General features: G+C 44.7%; 1 protein-coding gene and 1 long non-coding RNA gene across 2 annotated transcripts in view; one reads left to right on the top strand and one right to left on the bottom strand.

Moving 5' to 3' along the window:
- Positions 1 to 19,683, bottom strand: part of si:ch211-234h8.7 (uncharacterized protein LOC561627 homolog) — a 47,295-nt gene that overhangs the window by 12,172 nt on the left and 15,440 nt on the right. Inside the window, 5 exon segments of the mRNA XM_037791239.1 lie at positions 7,932 to 8,112; positions 8,679 to 9,289; positions 10,228 to 10,371; positions 15,664 to 15,927; positions 16,282 to 16,385. Coding sequence (XP_037647167.1) covers positions 7,932 to 8,112; positions 8,679 to 9,289; positions 10,228 to 10,371; positions 15,664 to 15,886 — 1,159 coding nt within the window. The 5' untranslated portion in view covers positions 15,887 to 15,927; positions 16,282 to 16,385.
- LOC119501132 lies at positions 17,897 to 18,243 on the top strand. Its single transcript, XR_005209763.1, has 2 exons — positions 17,897 to 18,018; positions 18,094 to 18,243. It is a non-coding gene; the product is annotated as an uncharacterized LOC119501132 (long non-coding RNA).

Below are 19,683 nucleotides of genomic sequence, written 5' to 3'. Positions count from 1 at the left end.
GAGATGAATACTTACTGCCCTATCTGGAGACCTCAGTATAAGCATAAAGTGGAAGCAGCCCAGGGTATCTCCCCTACGATTGAAGGACTGATAAAGGCGGGAGTATTAAGAAAATCTTACTCTCAGTGGAACACTCCCATTTTGCCAGTAATCAAACCCTCCGGCTCATACAGAATGGCTCATGATTTAAGAGCCATCAATGAGCTGGTTTTGACTCCTGTTACACCAGTACCGAACCCCCACTCTGCTCTCTCAAAGCTCACCCCAGCCCATACATCTTTCACATGTATAGATTTGGCTAACGCCTTCTTTTGCCTGCCCTTAGCAGATCATTTACAGGACATTTTCTCATTTACATATGAAGGCCAAAGGCTGACATATAATGTGTTACCACAGGGGTTTATACTCTCCCCCTCTATTTTTAACGAAACCTTGAGAACTCACTTAGCCGGCCTTGAACTCCCTGAGGGGTGTTGTATTGTACAATATGTAGATGACTTGTTAGTGGCCGCACCCTCGGCTGAGGTATGCCTGTCACTAACTCATGCATTGTTATTGAGGTTACATAACTACGGTTACAAAGTCTCAAAGGAAAAACTTCAGTGTTGCCGCACACAAGTTTCGTTCCTAGGTAGAATGGTGTCAGCAAAGGGCACCGCAATGTCTCCAGCTCATCGTGACTCAATACTCCACCATCCGAAACCACAGACAGTAAAAGAGATGTTATCATTCTTAGGGCTGACTGGGTATTCAAGACAATACATCCCTAACTATGCAGGCGACACTCAGTTACTCAGACAAATGGTAACCATGGCTGGAATGAGAAATCTCACCGCTGAGCTAGAATGGTCTACAGAGGCCGAGGAGGTGTTTATCCACCTCAAGCAGGAAATGGCAGAGGCCGCAGCACTCGCTCTCCCAGATTACTCTCAACCATTCCATCTGGATGTCTCAGAGCAGCTTAGTACAGCCCATGGTGTCTTATATCAGAAACACAGAGGAGATAGGAACGTATTGTACTATTGTAGCATTTTGCTAGACACACAAGAACAGAGAGCCAGCCCCTGTGTCAGATATGCAGCTGCTCTGGCAAAAATTGTAGACAAAGTAGGTCATATAGTCATGCACCATCCTCTACAGATTCTGACCTCTCACAGCACTGTAACATATGTCACATCCTCCTGTTTCACTCTCACCCCCCTCAGACAGACCAAGATCTTACAAGTACTCTCGAAACCACACATCTCCTTTGTACATGAGGGCTGTAATATGGCTGACAATATGACTGATGGCGAGAAGCACTTCTGTGCAGAAAAATCGCTGCCCTTTGTAAAACTAAGGCTGGACTTAGAAAACTCCCCTTTAACGGAAACTGACCTTAGCTTATTTACAGATGGTTGCTGTTTCCGTCATCCCACCGAAGGGTTAAAAGCAGGTTATGCTGTGGTGTCTATGAATACAGCAAAAGAGGAACCATGTACTCTCGATCACGGTCCTCTTGATGGGAAACAATCTGCTCAGGCAGCAGAACTTACGGCTGTAGTTTGTGCTCTGCGGTTAGCGGAAGGGAAGGCAGTGAATATTTTCACAGACTCTGCGTATGTGTGCAATGCAATTCACAGAGATATGTCTGGCTGGGTGCAAGCGGGTTTTAAGACTAGTCAGAATAAACCTATGGCTCATGAGGAGTTGATGAAAGAGTTGTTGGAAGCAATCCAGTTACCACAGAGGGTAGCTGTGATCAAAGTGAAAGGACACAGTCAGGGCACTGACTTAGAGAGTATAGGAAACGAAGCAGCGGATGCAGCCGCTAAAAAGGCGGCAGGGTATTTACCTACTATGATGGTCATGACCACAGCAGATCTCGGTTCTGAGATAACTGATCTCTCCATCATACAAGCTCAGGAATCTGCCACAGCAGCAGAACGAACCATCTGGGAAGATAAGGGAGCTATAGAACAGTTTGATGGTATATGGTATAACGGAGATCAAATAGTTATGCCCCCCTGTTGGATGTCCTCAATATTGACTCAGACTCATGGACTTGACCATAAAAGCCACAAACAGATGTTACGAGATCTCCGCCACTGGTGGATTCCCCGGAAACATGCTACTATAACTGACTTCTTGACTAAGTGTGACGTATGTAGTACATGTAACATCAGACCTACCATCACTCCTAGGGCAGGAAAACATCCTTCTCCCACTGCCCCGGGACAGGAAATCTTTATGGATTTCACAGATATGGGAGTAAGGGCTGGGGGGAAAAGATTCCTCCTAGTAATTGTGGACGCATTTTCACGTTGGGTTGAGGCCTACCCTACGGGAAAAGAGGACGCAAAATCAGTCATTAAATGTCTGGTGAATGAGTACATTCCGAAACATGGGTTTCCTAAATTGATCAGGTCAGATAATGGTTCACATTTCAAAAATAAAGACCTGCAATCTGTTGAAAAGGCTCTGGGACTAAAACACAAATTTGGCACTGTGTACCGCCCACAATCGCAGGGAAAAGTTGAACGGGCTAATCAGACCATCAAGCTAAAGCTGCTAAAAATCGTTCGCACAACTAAGCTTCCCTTGGACTGAAGCCCTGCCCATTGCACTGATAGGCATCAGAGCCTCGGTCAATCGGTCAACAGGACTCACACCATTTGAACTTACGTGTGGCCGACCTTTCCCAGGGCCGTCCCAAAACCCCTCTCCCCTTCCTGACCTCGGTTACAGACCATACTATTTGAAGGTTAATGCTCTTGTGTCAGCTCTCTCCTATACAGGTGACAAACCTGTCACCCCTGTCACAGAGGACGTTCCAGGACCTGACCCCGGACCCCCGGAACACCTTTGGTTGAAGGTGTTAAAGAGGAAGTGGTCGGAGCCACGTTGGACAGGCCCACACAAGGTTCTGGCCAGAACTGCAACAGCTGTGCAGCTCGCAGGAAAAGGACTCAACTGGTGGCACCTAACACAGTGCTCCAGCAGCAGGACAGGACCTGAAGCAGAGGAGGCAGCCCCACAAGGAGCCCAGGCTACGTGAAAAGAGGGTCACGTATAATTTTTTATTTTTCATATACTGTATAAACTGTGACTGTGATGAGATACACATAAGGGAAAGAAGGTTACAAGGTCTTGCCTGTATTTACAGTTAAATCAGGCTAACATGGTTGTTTAGGTGGACTCATCTAGGTGGTTTTTGAAAAACATTATATATCACATTGTATTAAAACTTGTTGCTTAGAATAAATGCTAAAATAGATAAAAAGAGGAACCAGGGGTGGGGAGAATCCACCAGAGAGAAATTTCACTTCCTTTCCCAAACCAGTATAAAATAGGATCACCCAGATAAAAGTTTTTCAGTTGCGCGCAGGAAAACAAACTAGAAGCATCATGCAGTACGGCAAACTGCTAGTAGCGTTTGCTGTAGCATTTGTGTTTACCTCTCTTGTCCTCGTTCTTCTGTACAAACTTTCTTCATGTGATTTGTCATGTATTTTAAATGTTTTAGGGAATGTGAGAGAAAATACCATGACCCTTGTGTAGAGTTTGTGTACTCAGATAAATCTGAATAACCTGGGAAAGCACAGACTGTACTAGTTTAGATACATTACTTATCATCCTCGCCTCTGCACTCTGCTAAAACTGGCTAATCGCAAGTAACTCTTTAACAATAGACAATGCTTTCACTCAGAAGCAGGGTGGAAGGAGTGGGCTACAAGGGGGGGGAAGGCTAAACCAAGATTATAAAGAATGATGTAGTGAGGTAGCTCCCCTAATGAATATAAACTAGCTGACCAAATAGCTGCAGGTTTTGAAAACATACCTATAATAAGTGCTCTGATCCCTATCACTCCTAACAAAAATGTTGACCGCATTAACTACATCCACTATAATGTTCTCCGTTTGACTAATCTAACCCGTGATGCAATTGCCGGACTAGCTGAACAAATGGCTCCTACGTCACTGATGGTGATCCAAAATAGAATGGCATTAGATATGCTGCTGGCAGAGAAAGGCGGTGTATGCTCAATGTTCCAAGACTCATGTTGTATTTTCATCCCTAACAATACAGCGCCGGACGGGACTGTAACTAAGGCGCTAGAGGGGCTCCGGACGCTGTCTGAATCCATGCACGATGACTCAGGTATCAACAGCCCCATTAACGACTGGTTAGACCGTACCTTTGGGAAATGGAAGTCCATGGTGGTATCTCTATTCTCCTCAATCCTTGCTGTGTGTGCATGCTTAGTATTATGCGGTTGTTGCTGTATTCCATGTATTCGCCACCTCACTGAGCGCGTGATTATTTCTGCTGTGCAACGAAAGCATCCGGATGCACCTCCTTCTTATCAGATGGCCATGTTCCAAGCGGAGAGACAGGGTCTCCTGGAAATGGTGGGGGATAGTGAAGATGTTGATCCTGAAGAGGTTGTGTGATGATGCTTATAATTAATACATCTGTACATAACATTATCTATGCTTATAATAAATATATCTGTATGTAACATTATCTGTAGGTGAACTTAGTTAAGTTCAAAAGAGGGTCTGTTGGATTTATTATGTACAAAAGTGCTTACAATGACCTGCAATAACCTGATTGTTGGATTTGTTGTGTGTGAAGTGTTTGCGAGGACAGGGAGGATGGCATGCTCTGTTCTTTTTTCAAGGCCAAAGGGAGGAAGGAGTCAGAAAGAGATAACCAAGAAGAAGACATGCAGCAGAAACATCACGTGCCATAAGCTCATGAATATTAATATTGTGTAAACCATGAATAGGCTGGATCAGGGATAGCTCGGGGTTCAGACTTCACGAACTGACCCATGCACTGTATGTTGTCAGGGACATGTAGGTTGGATCCAGATATCTGTAAACTCTTTTATTTTACTTATGCAACATTAAGTGTTCGGAATAAATTGTATTATTATGCTTTAACCCGTCTGTTTGGAAATTCTCTTTGTCACACAAGATTAACCAGCACGTAACTGGGCCTTGACCTCTCGGAGGTAGAAGGCCAGTTCCTTCACTAGCTGTCCCACAACATCGCTACCATGGCATCGCTACCGCTGCATCGCTACCGCAGCATCGCTACCACAGCATCGCTACCACAGCAGCGCTACCTAGCTGTCCCACAACATCGCTACCATGGCATCGCTAATGCTGCATCGCTACCGCAGCATCGCTACCACAGCATCGCTACCACAGCAGCGCTACCTAGCTGTCCCACAACATCGCTACCATGGCATTGCTACCGCTGCATCGCTACCGCAGCATTGCTACCACAGCATCGCTATCTAGCTGTCCCACAACATCGCTACCATGGTATCGCTACCATGGCATCCTTACCGCTGCATCGCTACCACAGCATCGCTACCTAGCTGTCCCACAACATCGCTACCATGGCATCGCTAACATGGCATCGCTACCGCTGCATCGCTACCACAGCATTGCTACCACAGCATCGCTACCTAGCTGTCCCACAACATCGCTACCATGGCATCGCTACCATGGCATCGCTACCGCTGCATCGCTACCACAGCATCGCTACCACGGTGTCCCACAGCGTTGCTACCATTGAGTTGCTACCATGGAGTCGCTACCACGGCATCGCTACCACGGTGTCCCACAGCATCACTACCACAGCATCACTACCACGGTGTCCCACAGCATCATTACCATGGAGTCGCTACCACGGTGTCCCACAGCATTGCTACCACAGCATCGCTACCTAGCTGTCCCACAACATCGCTACCATGGCATCGCTACCGCTGCATCGCTACCGCAGCATCGCTACAGCAGCATCGCTACCACAGCATCGCTACCTAGCTGTCCCACAACATCGCTACCGCTGCATCGCTACCGCAGCATTGCTACCACAGCATCGCTACCTAGCTGTCCCACAACATCGCTACCATGGCATCGCTACCGCTGCATCGCTACCGCAGCATTGCTACCACAGCATCGCTACCTAGCTGTCCCACAACATCGCTACCATGGCATCGCTACTGCTGCATCGCTACCGCTGCATCACTACCACAGCATCGCTACCTAGCTGTCCCACAACATCGCTACCATGGCATTACTAACATGGCATCGCTACCGCTGCATCGCTACCACAGCATCACTACCACAGCATCGCTACCTAGCTGTCCCACAACATCGCTACCGCTGCATCGCTACCACAGCATCACTACCACAGCATCGCTACCACGGTGTCCCACAGCGTTGCTACCATTGAGTCGCTACCATGGAGTCGCTACCACGGCATCGCTACCACGTCAATTTTGAGCATTCAGTTGCACTAAAAGACACTCTAAGGAGTCGGCTGTTTCCAGTAGGCACATTTTGTTTCTGTTTTTCGCTAGCTAAAATTAACATCCAAACTAATATCACAGTTAACATGAATAACAGAAGCACCTTGCTAACTAAACTAGCTAGCTAGCAGTACAGTACAGTAAATGCCAAACTCAAGGCTTAAAAACGGTAGTCAATAAACCCATGGGTGATGTCACGGTGACTACGTCCACTTTTATACAGTCTATGGTTTAACCTAGCTACAGGAAATGTAACTGCCTTTGACTGAAATGAAAAATGTGGTGTCCTGGAACATGCCTCTTCATCTGTGTGTAACTGAATGTACTAGGGTGTCGATCAGAGACATTTCCACGGCTGAGAATCTCATTTTGTCAAGACCGGACCGTGACTGACAATAAATGATAACCCCTCATCTCTGAAGTATTTTGGTTTAGTTTCTGTCTGCATTTAGATGTTAACCTAACCTAACCTGCACTTTGCAGGAAAGGCCAGAGCAGACTCTAACTGCTCAGGAGACTGAGGTCTTTTAGAGTGCAGGGGGCACTCCTGAAGACCTTCTATGACACTGTGGTGGCATCAGCCATTTTTTATGGAGTGGTCTGCTGGGGCAGCAGCATCTCGGCTGCGGACAGGAAGAGACTCGACAGAGTGATTAGGAAGGCCAGCTCTGTCCTGGGATGCCTCCTCGACACAGTGGAGGTGGTGGGAGAGAGGAGGCTAAGCTGTCATCCATCATGGGGAACGACTCCCACCCCATGCAGGACACCATCTCAGCACTGGAGAGCTCCTTCAGCGACAGGCTGCTCCACAAAAAGTGTGTGAAGGAGCGCTATCGCAGGTCCTTCCTTCCTGCAGCTCTCAGACTCCACAACCAGCACTGCTCCTAGTAGACCACAACCAGCACTGCTGCTAGTAGACCACTTACACACCAAAAACTGACAAGAACTGCACTATACTGTATTATGACATTATATTATGTGCAATATCAATACTACTCAGGTGTACTTCATACTGTGCAATAATTTCAGGTGGAATTTAATTTCATTCTCACTGCAATATAATTTTTCCAAATTTTTTTAATAGTATGTTTTTTGTCAAAACTGTATATACTGCTCCTATTTTTATACTTTCTTCTATCTAAATGGTTCATATTTTGTTTCACTTTGTTTAGCTCTTTTTTTTACTGTGTTAGCTGATGCTTCTTGTTTTTTGCTCTATCCTCTTTGCTGCTGTACATTACAAATTTCCCTGCGGGACTAATAAAGGAATATCTTATCTTATGAACTGAAACCAACGGCGAGCTGTGAGCAGTATAAGTGCACAGTTGGGGACCGGCTCCCACCACCCAGTCGAGGGAGGTGACACCTCGGGAGCTCACCAGGTTTCAGGTAGGCCCAAACCATTTCTTTGGTGTTGGCAATGGATGGCACTGAGTATATATTGTGGCCTGTTAGTAGATGGAATAGCCATACGGGTAAGTGTTAATTAATTCCTCTAGATGTAACAACAAATCATTTCTCCAGTACTACCTGGAGCCGCAACAAGAAAGGCTCAATAGCATTACTACTGTCAGCAAAAACCTTTAAAATCAATGAGGTACTTTAGTCTTTGTGCTGACTGACCTGCACCAGGTGGCCCCACCAGCACAGCAATGGCCTCCATGAGCAGGACCAGGCCAATGGCACTGGGGAACTTCTCGGTACCAACTATTGCCATGAGAACCTCAAACTGCAGAGCACCCACCATGCCGTAGGAGATGCCGAAGAAGATGCAGAAGACCACCAGCGATGTATAGTCGTTGGCCTGGGAACAAATATGAAATGCATTGTGAAGGACGAGCAAAAGGCTGTTCTTGTACACTCTTCATAGCTATTCCTACGAAAAGTAATACACTGTAATTCGTATATCCCACAAAGTTAATTTGTATGGAATCCACGTAATCGTGAAGCAGGAAGTATATATGCGACAAGCGCCGTGTAGGGAGGAGGTCGGGGTGGAAGGGTGGGTCAACAAACACCAGACTTTTGCCAGGAGACCGGTGTTGGTGACCCGCGTGAAACCAGAAGACAACGTTGACCTATTTGTAACGTAACTTCTGTACTAAAGCAACAGTTATTTTAACCCAAACCCTGATCTTTTCCTAAACCTAACAAAGTCATCTTGTTGCCTAACCTTAGCCAAGTTGTTTCCTGTGAAGACGGAAGTTTATTTTGAAAAGACTGTACGCATGTAACGAGCGCAAATTGACACATGTTGCTGGACATTCATAGAAAAACACAAGAAAAATGAGGAATAACTTTTTGTAAGATATAGGAACCGCTGTATGCGGACACGTTGTTCCAGTTCATAAGGAGAAATCATTCACCTACCTGTGATCCGACCAGGTCAGTGGTTCCATTGAAGATCATTGCAAAGCTGAAGAGGTAGACGCAACGAGGCCGCACCCATTTCAGTCCGGCAATCACACCACATGTTGGGCGTGCAAACATGTCAATGAAGCCCAGGATAGTGAGCAGCAGAGCCGATTTGGTGTCCTCATTCCCCAGCTCCTTAGCATAGCTCACGACAAACACTGGAGGCACAAACAGCCCCAGCACCATGATGGACGCCGCCACCGTGTAGATGAGAAAGCCACAGTCTCTGAACACAGAGAAGTCCAGCAGTTTGGCTTTGGGCTTATTCTTCTTCTCTGGTCCTTCTTCGTTGTCCTGTTCCGGGTCCTTAGACTTGAGCGTCTTGGGGGCAACCAGAGGCTTCATTAGAGCCCCGCACACACAACAGTTGAGTAGAATGCCACCCAAGATGAGGAAGCCCCCCCTCCACCCGTACTGGTACTGGAGGACCTGGCCCAGTGGCGACAGGCAGCACAGGGCCACGGGGCTTCCTGCTGCTGATAGCCCATTGGCCAGAGGACGCTTCTCACTGAAGTAGCGGTTGAGCATAATGAGAGATGGTTGGAAGTTAAGGGCTAACCCCAAACCTGCAGCAAAGGAAAGACAGCTTCTTATATTCTTTGACTTTCTTTATTCAAAAAATGTAACCATCTATCCCCACCAGATTTATTGTTTTGGTACAAACAGGGAATCGTACAACCCGGTCTCACTCCCAGCTCATCAAATACCGCAGATTGAGCAGCGCCCCTTGGCATCAGAACCGCACAGAGGCATCCTTTAACCCCTTTAGAACCGGGTTTTCAATTAAAGTAAATCCACCCATGGCGTTTCTGACGGTCAGAGCAAGTGACGTAGTATTAATAGCATCAGAGTCAGCTCAGGGTGTGTGGGACAAACAAACACAAGACTTTCAATCAGGAGACCGCTGTTCGGTGTGTAACTAAGTAACGTTGATTTATTTTGTCATGTCAGTTGTTAATAACGTGACTCGTCGGTATCTTCGGTATCATCAGTCCCGTGAGTCTCTAGTCAGTGAAGTTAATGTCAACCACGACTATTTCCTAACCCTACCTGAGTGGTTGTGTTGCCTAAACCTAACTTCCTGTGAAAACAGAAGTTTATTTTGAAAGGACACTATGCATGTAACGAATGTATATTGACACGCCGTCCCTATTTCGTCTAAAAGTAACGTTAGAGGAATACCCCATGTGTCGGTCTCCGATGCCGAGGGACACTGACCAAGCGGCGGATGCGTTGGGAATGAGAATGTGTTGATTTGTAAGTTCAAGAGGTCGGTCTGCCTCTAATGGGTTTATATACACCCGTGTGATATGCGTTGATATTTTATTTTGAAAGGGTCACTACACCCTCAAATTCTCCTGAGAGGCTTTAAAAAAATAGATTTCTCACATACTAAAACACTATATGCTAATGTCAGCATGTAAGGACTGATGTGAGCCCGAGGTAGGTGTAGGTGTGTTAGAAGTCAGATGTTACAGTCCAAACGTTCAGCAGACAGTCAGACCTGTAATGACCCCGGTAGAGAGGTAGATGTGGATGATGCTGGTGGAGAAAGAGGCCAGGATCATTCCCAGAGAGGCGAAGAGGCCGCCTACCATCATCACTGGACGACAGCCAAAGCGGTTCACCAGCACACTGCACAGAGGACCTGGATAAAAAGATAACTTCTATTAGTTGAGAGATACAGCAGGTAAATAAGACTGCTGGGGAAGTTGATATTGATCTTTTCATCTGACTCTGGGTAAACACGCATATTTCCCAAAAGAATTCAGACTGTTATGTTGAAATTTCCTTGAGAATACGGTGAGAATAAGAGGGAACTCAATGTGCAAGCCAGAGGACAGTCCATGCAAGGACAAAACTTACATTTAACTTCCAAGATATTTCCACTTTTTCAGAGCCACCGACTATTTACTTGCCGAGAGTTAGATGAAAAGATCTATACCACTGTCAGGTCTGTATGGTAAATATGTAGTATTACCAAAAATGTTTAACTATTCCTTTGATATTATTATTGAGTATTAGCTTTGTCTGTATTTTGATTTGCTGTTTGAGTAGTCATCATGCTTGTTAAAATAGTTGAAAGTGAATTAAAATAGTCAGTGGAGAGTCCTCAGAAGTATAGTGAGACCATGAAGACCAGACCATGAACTAAGCAATGGACTATAGATTGTGGTAGTGTTGTGTTGGATTTCATAATATTGTAAGATGTTCAAACTCAGTCTAAACAAAAATTGGAAATAAGGTTTACAAAGGGAGTGTTTATCATTATGCCAGGAGATCATGTTTTCAGTCGTGTGTATGTTTGTCTGTCTGTCTGTCCACAGCTAATCTCCCATTACGTTGGACCCATCAGCCTAATGTTTCTGTGCTCATTTATAACTGTATGCTCAAGGATCTCTGGTGGTTGTGGTGATTCACACCTTTTGAAAACATATTTTATTGACTGACTAGGAAAGACAATTACATATATAAATGTATGTATGTAAATATGAATGTATTTAAGTATGTATAACTATTGCTTAGCAAATGACAAAGTGAACCTCTGACCACAACGGAGCGCATCTTCTCATGTTGGTTGGAGCAGAGCTAGCAGTCAGTGGGCAGCAGAGTCCTACGATGTGTTTGGCTAACGGAGCTAACAGCTAATGGAGCTAATACAGCTAACACAGCTAACAGCGAACAGAGGGTAGAACGTAACTCGTGAGTTGGGAAACTCTCAAGAGATGGTTAAGGTTAGATATTGACCTTGAATAAGGTTAGGCATTGACCTTGAATAGTTAAGGTTAGGCATTGACATTGAATACTTAAAGGTTAGACATTGACCTTGAATAGTTAAGGTTAGGCATTGACCTTGAATAGTTAAAGTTAGGCATTGACCTTGAATAGTTAAGGTTAGGCATTGACCTTGAATAGTTAAGGTAAGGCATTGACCTTGAATAGTTAAGGTTAGGCATTGACCTCGAATAGTTAAGGTTAGGCATTGACCTTGAATAGTTAAGGTTAGGCATTGACCTTGAATAGTTAAGGTAAGGCATTGACCTTGAATAGTTAAGGTTAGGCATTGACCTTGAATAGTTAAGGTTAGACATTGACCTTGAATAGTTAAGGTTAGGCATTGACCTTGAATAGTTAAGGTTAGACATTGACCTTGAATAGTTAAGGTAAGGCATTGACCTTGAATAGTTAAGGTTAGACATTGACCTTGAATAGTTAAGGTTAGGCATTGACCTTGAATAGTTAAAGGTTAGGCATTGACCTTGAATAGTTAAAGGGACTGTTTGTAAGAATTAGAATTGCTTGTTAACAGCAACACCTGTGGCCGTTAAGTAAACAAAAGTCAGCGTCCTGTTGCTCGCGCTCGCCCGTGTGCACGGGCTACTTGAATGTGAGCGAGCATCCGTCGAAACAGTGAGGCGACACACGTCAGCTAAAAGCACAATATCACTCTATATTTCAGCTGCTTGGCAGTAATGTTAGCTGACTAGACGAAGGTCTCTCCATGAATCAATGCTGATCCTAGTGTTGGCTTTTCCTGCTTCAGCCTCCCGACCGCGGCCGGAGGGAACAGGGGAGACACCGGAGTTTTGGTCGGAGACGATAACGTTTCTCTCTGCGGAGCCCCATCACTTCACAAGACACGGGAAACCTCTGTTGGTCTGGAGGAGCTGCAGCAGTTATTTCTGCACAAACGTCCACTGAACATTCACTCGATATTCTCGATCTAAACTAACTCTTCTGCAGTGTGTAGTGTGCGCACATGCACGTGAGGTGGAGCGAGCTGAGTGAAGGCAAGCAGGCAGAGGAGCAGAGTACAGCAGAGACTCTGGCCCTGGTCTCCCCTGCGTCCTCCAACTGCGGCCAACACTGTTTTGCAAGACGGGCTTCACTAGATACAACTTTGTGGTTTTGGTGCTTCCGTGTAGTTTGTGTTGGAGTCTTGTCTGAACAGCGTAGACACACGACTCATGAGCGCATATGCGAGCGCGCATGGGACACCGACCCGGCTGATTTATACGTGTAAGAAGTTACAAACAGTCCCTTTAAGGTCAGGCATTGACCTTGAAAGGTTAAGGTTAGACATTGACCTTGAATAGTTAAAGGGACTATTTGTAACTTTGTACGCGCATAAATGTAGCGGGTCGTCACACATGCGCGTTCGCATATGCGCGCTCGCGTGTGGCTGGAGCCTCGTCTCCGCTGCATGCTCTCCTTCACTCAGAATGCGCGCGCGTCCTCGCTGTCTCGCTCCACCTCTAGACGTGAACGCGCGCTCACTACACACTGCAGAAGAGTTTAGCTCTGAGAATATCTAGTGAATGCACAGGTGACGTTTGTGCAGAAATAATTCTGCAGTTCCTCCAGACCAACAGAGCTTTCCCGTGTCTTGTGAAGTGACGGAGCTCTTCAGAGAGTTATGTTACCCTCTCGTTACCGACCGCGTGCCGGTGTCTCCTCTGCTCTCTCCGGCTGCAGGCAGAGACACGCTGCAGAGCCCCGCTGAGGCAGGAAAAGCCAACACTAGGATCAGCAGTGATTCATGGAGAGACCTTCGTCTGGTCAGCTAACATTACTGCCAAGCAGCTGAAATATAGAGTGATATTGTGCTTTTAGCTGACGTGTGTCGTCTCACTGTTTTGAGCGATGCTCGTTCAGGTATATTTAGAGTGAGCAAGCGCGAGCTCGACACTGACTTTCGTTGATTTCACGGCCACAGGTGTCGCTGTTAAGAAGCATTTCTGAAAGTTACAAATAGTCCCTTTAAGGTCAGACATTGACCTTGAATAAAGTTAGGCATTGAGCTGGAATAGTTAAGGTTATGATAGGTCATCAGGCATTCGGGAGTCTCACAAAAGTCTTTGCAAGTTTTTGCTAGATTTGGTAATTTGCGGGTCACCATCTAGACATGACCCTACCAGATCTAAACACACAGCGGGACACAGAGGAGGTGTTAAACAGTCAACATGAAGCGTTACACAGTGAACAGTAGAGCTGCACAGAGCCGCTGCAGACAGCTGCAGAGATTCAAATGAGAACGTATCTGTTGCGTGAGACGTGAAAAAACACATCTGAAACGGTTGTGGTCTCGACGGAGGGGCAGTTGTGGTTTGCATTCAGACATTACAGCAGTGGTCGCTGCAGACACACCTGGTAGAGAGCTGCTCTCTACTGACTGAACTGTTCTAGCTGCAGGGCTGCATTCCATAGTTCCTGTTTGTGGTGTGTGCATTGTGCTGTATGCAGATTCGGCGCCAGAGTATTAGGGGCGGACGGGCAATCAGCTTTGACAGGGGGCATCTTTTTTCACCTCATATAGCCTTTATTAAGTGTATATTTAACATTATCATGTTTCATGAAAGTAATAAACTGACAGAGAGGTGTATACATACTGTCACTTGTGCGCACAGGCTCGCACGCATGCATACACATGCTGTTATGTCCACAAAATGAGGTTATAAACTAACACCGTGTCCTAACTGGATGAGAGCGTCCGACTATCGTGCCACATCACGCATCGGACGCTCTCTGTCCACACTGAATACGTTTAAAATGCACTTCTGTTACGTCATGTAAACAAACCATGTACATATCAGCTGTGAGCTCCAGATCAGACTGCAGCTGGAGACGGAACCACTTCATAGATGGGTTAGTAGTACTTGTTATCTTCCTACGTTTGTAGCCTACTTTTTTATTAGAAAACACGCGTTTTATATTGTGATATTTACTGATAATAACATACGATATAGCCAACAGCAGGTAGGTTGTTATCTAGGGATCTTCTCCAGCCAGCTGCCACCTTATTATGGTTTCTGTAGTGAATTGAGGAGGTACTGGAGCTACAGATAACTCCTCAGGCACGCCGTGCGTCTTGCTCGTGCCAGGTTCAAAATGCGCTCACAGACAGGAGATCCAGTAAACAGGGAGTTAAACAACACATTAATCTAACAGTCTGACGGATTTCTTCATAATTACAATTTAAGTTAATAAAGATATTAAATGTGGATGTTTCTCTCACCAGTTGTTGTCCCTGCTCAGCCTGCTGTATAACGTAACATTAGTCCGTTGTTTTATTCCACAATACTGAATAAAATAATCCAAACAGTAGAAGAAGTAAGATGTAAGAGGAGCACAGGATGCTTTTTACTCTCTTGGTCCTTCAATGCATCAGATTTGTAGGCCTACTTTCGCTCAGTTTTTTTCTGTTGAGCTAGATTTAAAAAAACCCACATGACAAACGGAGCGGATCAAAACGAGGCTTCTTACTGAAATATTGTAGTGACGGTTCATATTTCACAGAGTTTCCAAAGTTGTCTCTTTGTGCTGTGTGTTCGTGTTTTATCTGAGCCATTAGTGAGGTGGCTGTTATATTTTTTGACAGGTAGCTCGTAATAAAGTTTCACTAGTGAACACTATGCATATAACTGTGAGCGTCAATGTTTGTGCTAAAAGTGTCAATAATCAAGTTAATATCTTCATTTACATCCAGGACAACTGACCCGGTTTTCCTGGCTCATTTTATCTAAACTAATCAGCCGTTCCTCTCAATGTGAGTGACAGGAAAAAATAGGAACAGGGTGTCCGACACAAGTTCAGATAAGACGTCGCGCCGAGCTGTGCAGCGCCGTGTTGCTCGCGGCCAGTTAGGACACTCCAATAGACAACAATGTAATCAAGCCGAAGTACATGTCCTAGTTGTTTCCGAAATGCAAAACTATCTGTTTTGTGCTTTATTTTGCATTGCATTGTTAAGTCCTTCCCTTACCAAACTGTATGACTTCATTTTACTTATAGACTAGCTGTTATTCCAGTTTAGTTTTTTTATCAGGAGAGAATTCAGCTGAGGGGGCACAGTGACCTTTTTGGACGGGCCTGGACCCCCAAGGCCCGCCCCTAACGCCGACGCTGGCTGTATGTGCTGTAGCAGCCAGCAGCAGCCTACCTGTGCCGTAGAGCATGGCCAGCAGTATGGAGGAGATCCAGGCAGTGTCGCTGTATCCCACCCCAAACTCCCTGATCAGCTCTTTGAAGAAGACACTGACCGCTTTAGGGAAAGCGTAGGAGAAACCTGTGATGACAAAGCAGCCGGCCAGCACCACCCAGCCCCAACCGCCATCTGGAGCCTTCACCCCCTCTGCACCCACGTCAACCGCCACGCCTCCCATGATGCTCTTGGGCTGTGTTTTAATGGAAGCAGACTGAGAAGCTAGAAGAAAAATGAGAATGACAACATGCAGTTGGACAGAGTTTCTCTTTAGGTGCATCTGATTCAGTTCTGCACCGTGAATACTGGCCATCAGCAATTAGACTGCTCCAAGACGGAACATTTTTAGCCAAAGTGGACATGTGTAGCATTTACCATTACTATTTACCATCTTTTAAATAAACTGTGATACGGTTATGTTAACTGGAATTGCCAGACACTCTTAAAGTGTTAGCTCCACTGTTTGGTGCCCTTAAAGCTCCAGATGTATTGATTATACAGTTCCTGAAAGCACGGTTGAGCACAGATGTACTTTACTTTAGAAGTGATTGCTAACAGTGGGTCAGAGAGGCTCACACAGGTTTCGACGTTCTCCCGTCACAAGTCTTCACGGTCAAACATGATGTGTATCAGCATTGACTGGCGGCGCAGGAGATGATTCGACCAACACCCAACAGGAACTAAAAGAAAGAACCACAAAGCAAAGCAGTTTATATTTCTGCCTCCTAAACATCAGAACAGCAGGGTGTCTCTTTATTTCAGATATAAAGAACTGTTTCAGTGCTAAATTATGAATCCTGCTATAGCAAAAGCATTACCCGCCCTACTCTGCCTCTGATTGACTAGTACTCATTGCCTATGTTGGTTGGATAGGTTAGATTTAGGCATAAGGAGTGAGATTGGTTAGGGTTAGGGTAAGAATATCAGGTTAAGCCAATCAGAGGCAGAACAGGGCGGCTCATGCCTTCGCTATAGTACGATCTGTAATATGTTATGATAATCACATGCAGTATAAATGTGTTGTTGTCTCCTATTCTAAAATGGTATATCTGAATATTTCTGCATACTGGGGTCCCTAAACAGTCTTGAATTCCATAAATTGGGTCTCACTGTAAAGCTGAGACTCTGGTGGATCCAATGAGCCCAACTGTATTCATGTGTGATGATGTTAGTCCCCATAGGAGACATTTCATTGACCTCACTGTATATAATGACCTGTGGTGACCTCTAGGATAATCACAGCCTCATGAAACGTTATAGCCACAAACTAGAGACCTAGAGCATTCAGAGGATGGATGGATCAAACTAGAGACCCAGAGCATTCAGAGGATGGATGGATCAAACTAGAGACCCAGAGCATTCAGAGGATGGATGGATCAAACTAGAGACCTAGAGCATTCAGAGGATGGATGGATCAGACTAGAGACCTAGAGCATTCAGAGGATGGATGGATCAAACTAGAGACCTAGAGCATTCAGAGGATGGATGGATCAAACTAGAGACCTAGAGCATTCAGAGGATGGATGGATCAGACTAGAGATCTAGAGCATTCAGAGGATGGATGGATCAAACTAGAGACCTAGAGCATTCAGAGGATGGATGGATCAAACTAGAGACCTAGAGCATTCAGAGGATGGATGGATCAAATTAGAGACCTAGAGCATTCAGAGGATGGATGGCTTTCCCTATTAGATTGACAATAAGGGGCTTTTTCTATGGTGTTCCTCAAGGTCTGGGTGTCTTAATGTGGTATTGGAGGGATTATTGATAATTTTGATCAATTCTCCAGTGGTAAAAAAATGGTTAAATTTAGCACCAAATCTGTGGAACAAATGGTATCAACCCAAAAACTGCTGCAACAACAGTAGTAATAGAAGGGTACGTTTGCGCGTGCATGTGAAATGCGCGTGCACGTGTGTGCACGTGCGTGTGCGTGTGTGTGTGCATGTGCGTGTAATTTGTCTGTATGTGTGTGTATGTGGCTGTGTGTGTGTGTGTGTGTGTGTGTGTGGGGAAGCACGCGCACACTGGTGACCCTGGTGATCTTGTTGGTAACCCTAGGGCTGTTGTTGATTATTGGTAACTGACCAAAGGTGTCTGATGTAGGTGTTATCAGTTGCTCCAAAACAAAAGAAGACCCCATCCTGTGGATACTGATTCAGTTAAAAAATACAGTTGTATCCCAATATGTGTCTTTATGACAGTACCATTTAAAAGTTCAAACAAACCCCTGGCTCCTGTGACCAAATGTTTTTTGCCCGTTTGCTTTTGCCTCAGAAGACCCATACTGATGATCCTGATTCAGATAAAAAAGTCAGTTGGATCCCTAAGGTGTTATCAGTTGCTCCATAACAAAAGAAGACCCCCCTCCTGTGGATCCTGATTCAGTTAAAAAATACAGTTGTATCCCAATATGTGTCTTTATTACAGTACCATTAAAAGTTCAAACAAACCCCTGGTTCCTGTGACCAAATGTTTTTTGCCCGTTTGCTTTTGGCTCAGAAGACCCATACTGATGATCCTGATTCAGATAAAAAAGTCAGTTGGATCCCTAAGGTGTTATCAGTTGCTCCATAACAAAAGAAGACCCCCTCCTGTGGATCCTGTAACCGTATGTTTGTTTGTGAGAGGGTGTATGGGTTAGTGTTGTTCGTAGTCGATATTAACATGTATCCAGGACAAATGGTGTGAGAAGGGAAGTAGTTTTTTTTAAAAAAAAATGTATGTAGTGTGAATGGGGCAACCTCAAGCCCTGTCAACCATGCGTATTCATGAGATGTCATTAACTCCCCCCTCATAGTAGGGGTGTTTTACCTACACTTTGTGTATATAGTCAGCATTCAGCTGAGGTCGTGTTTACCAAACTTCACAACTTTTGAAGAGGACGCTTTTCCTAACGCCACTCTTGCATTTTCACATTAGGTACAGTGTTCTTTTCTTTGGATGCTTCATTTTTGCGTCTGTGAACATAGAGCTGATGTGACTTGCCAAAAAGCTCCAGTTTTGTCTCATCTGTCCAAAAGACATTCTCCAAGAAGCTTTGTGGCTTGTCAATATGCATTTTGGCAAATTCCAGTCTCACTTTTTTATGATTTGGTGTCCTCCGGGGTCGTCTTCCATTAAGTCCACTTTGGCTCAAACAGGAGACAACTGCTCATGGACTACTACTAAAACACTATGAATACTATAGAACTAACTAGCATTGTTAGAAAAAGAATTATTAATGGGACAAATTTCTTGGGTATTTTAGTGGGCGATCAACTGCCTAAACACATCAGGCTGCTTGGAGATGGTCTTATAGCCTTTACCTTTAACATGCTCGTCTATAATTTTCTTTCTAATCTCCTGAGACAACTCTCTCCTTAGCTTTCTGTGGTCCATGTTCAGTGTGGCACACACCATGATACCAATGTTTAATGTGTCCCTATGGTCAAATTATTTTCAATCTTTTCTAGGGGTACCATCATTTTTGTCCAGGCCAGTTTCATTAGTTTTTTTTTTTTTAAATGATTCTGAACCTAAATTAAAAAAAAATGTCGGATTTTCATTAGTTCATTTTCAGTAAATTTGTATTTATTATTACTTTTGTCAGTTTCAAGTTATTTCAGTGACCATTGGGTTTTTTTATTCTTTCTTTAACGGACGGGTACCAACAATTTTGACTACGTGTGTAGATACACACACACACACACACACACACACACATACAGTATATACATATGTCTATATCCACACCCGCTTACATATAGATATCCACTTAGACACATTCGCTTACACAGTTATCTATTCTATTTTACAGACAAAAAAAAAAAAAGGACATATTTACATCCCTTTAGTTGACCTTTTATCGACATTACTTATTAATTAATTTTGTTTAACTCCAATCCTAACCCTGACTCAAAGTAGCCCACCCTATGCTCAAAAATGATATTCTGTTCTTTATTTCTATTAACATCCCTCTCAAGAACCCACTGATGT

Source organism: Sebastes umbrosus, chromosome 14, assembly GCF_015220745.1.
Source record: "Sebastes umbrosus isolate fSebUmb1 chromosome 14, fSebUmb1.pri, whole genome shotgun sequence".
NCBI lineage: Eukaryota > Metazoa > Chordata > Actinopteri > Perciformes > Sebastidae > Sebastes > Sebastes umbrosus.
This window is presented reverse-complemented; position numbering and strand designations above follow the sequence as displayed.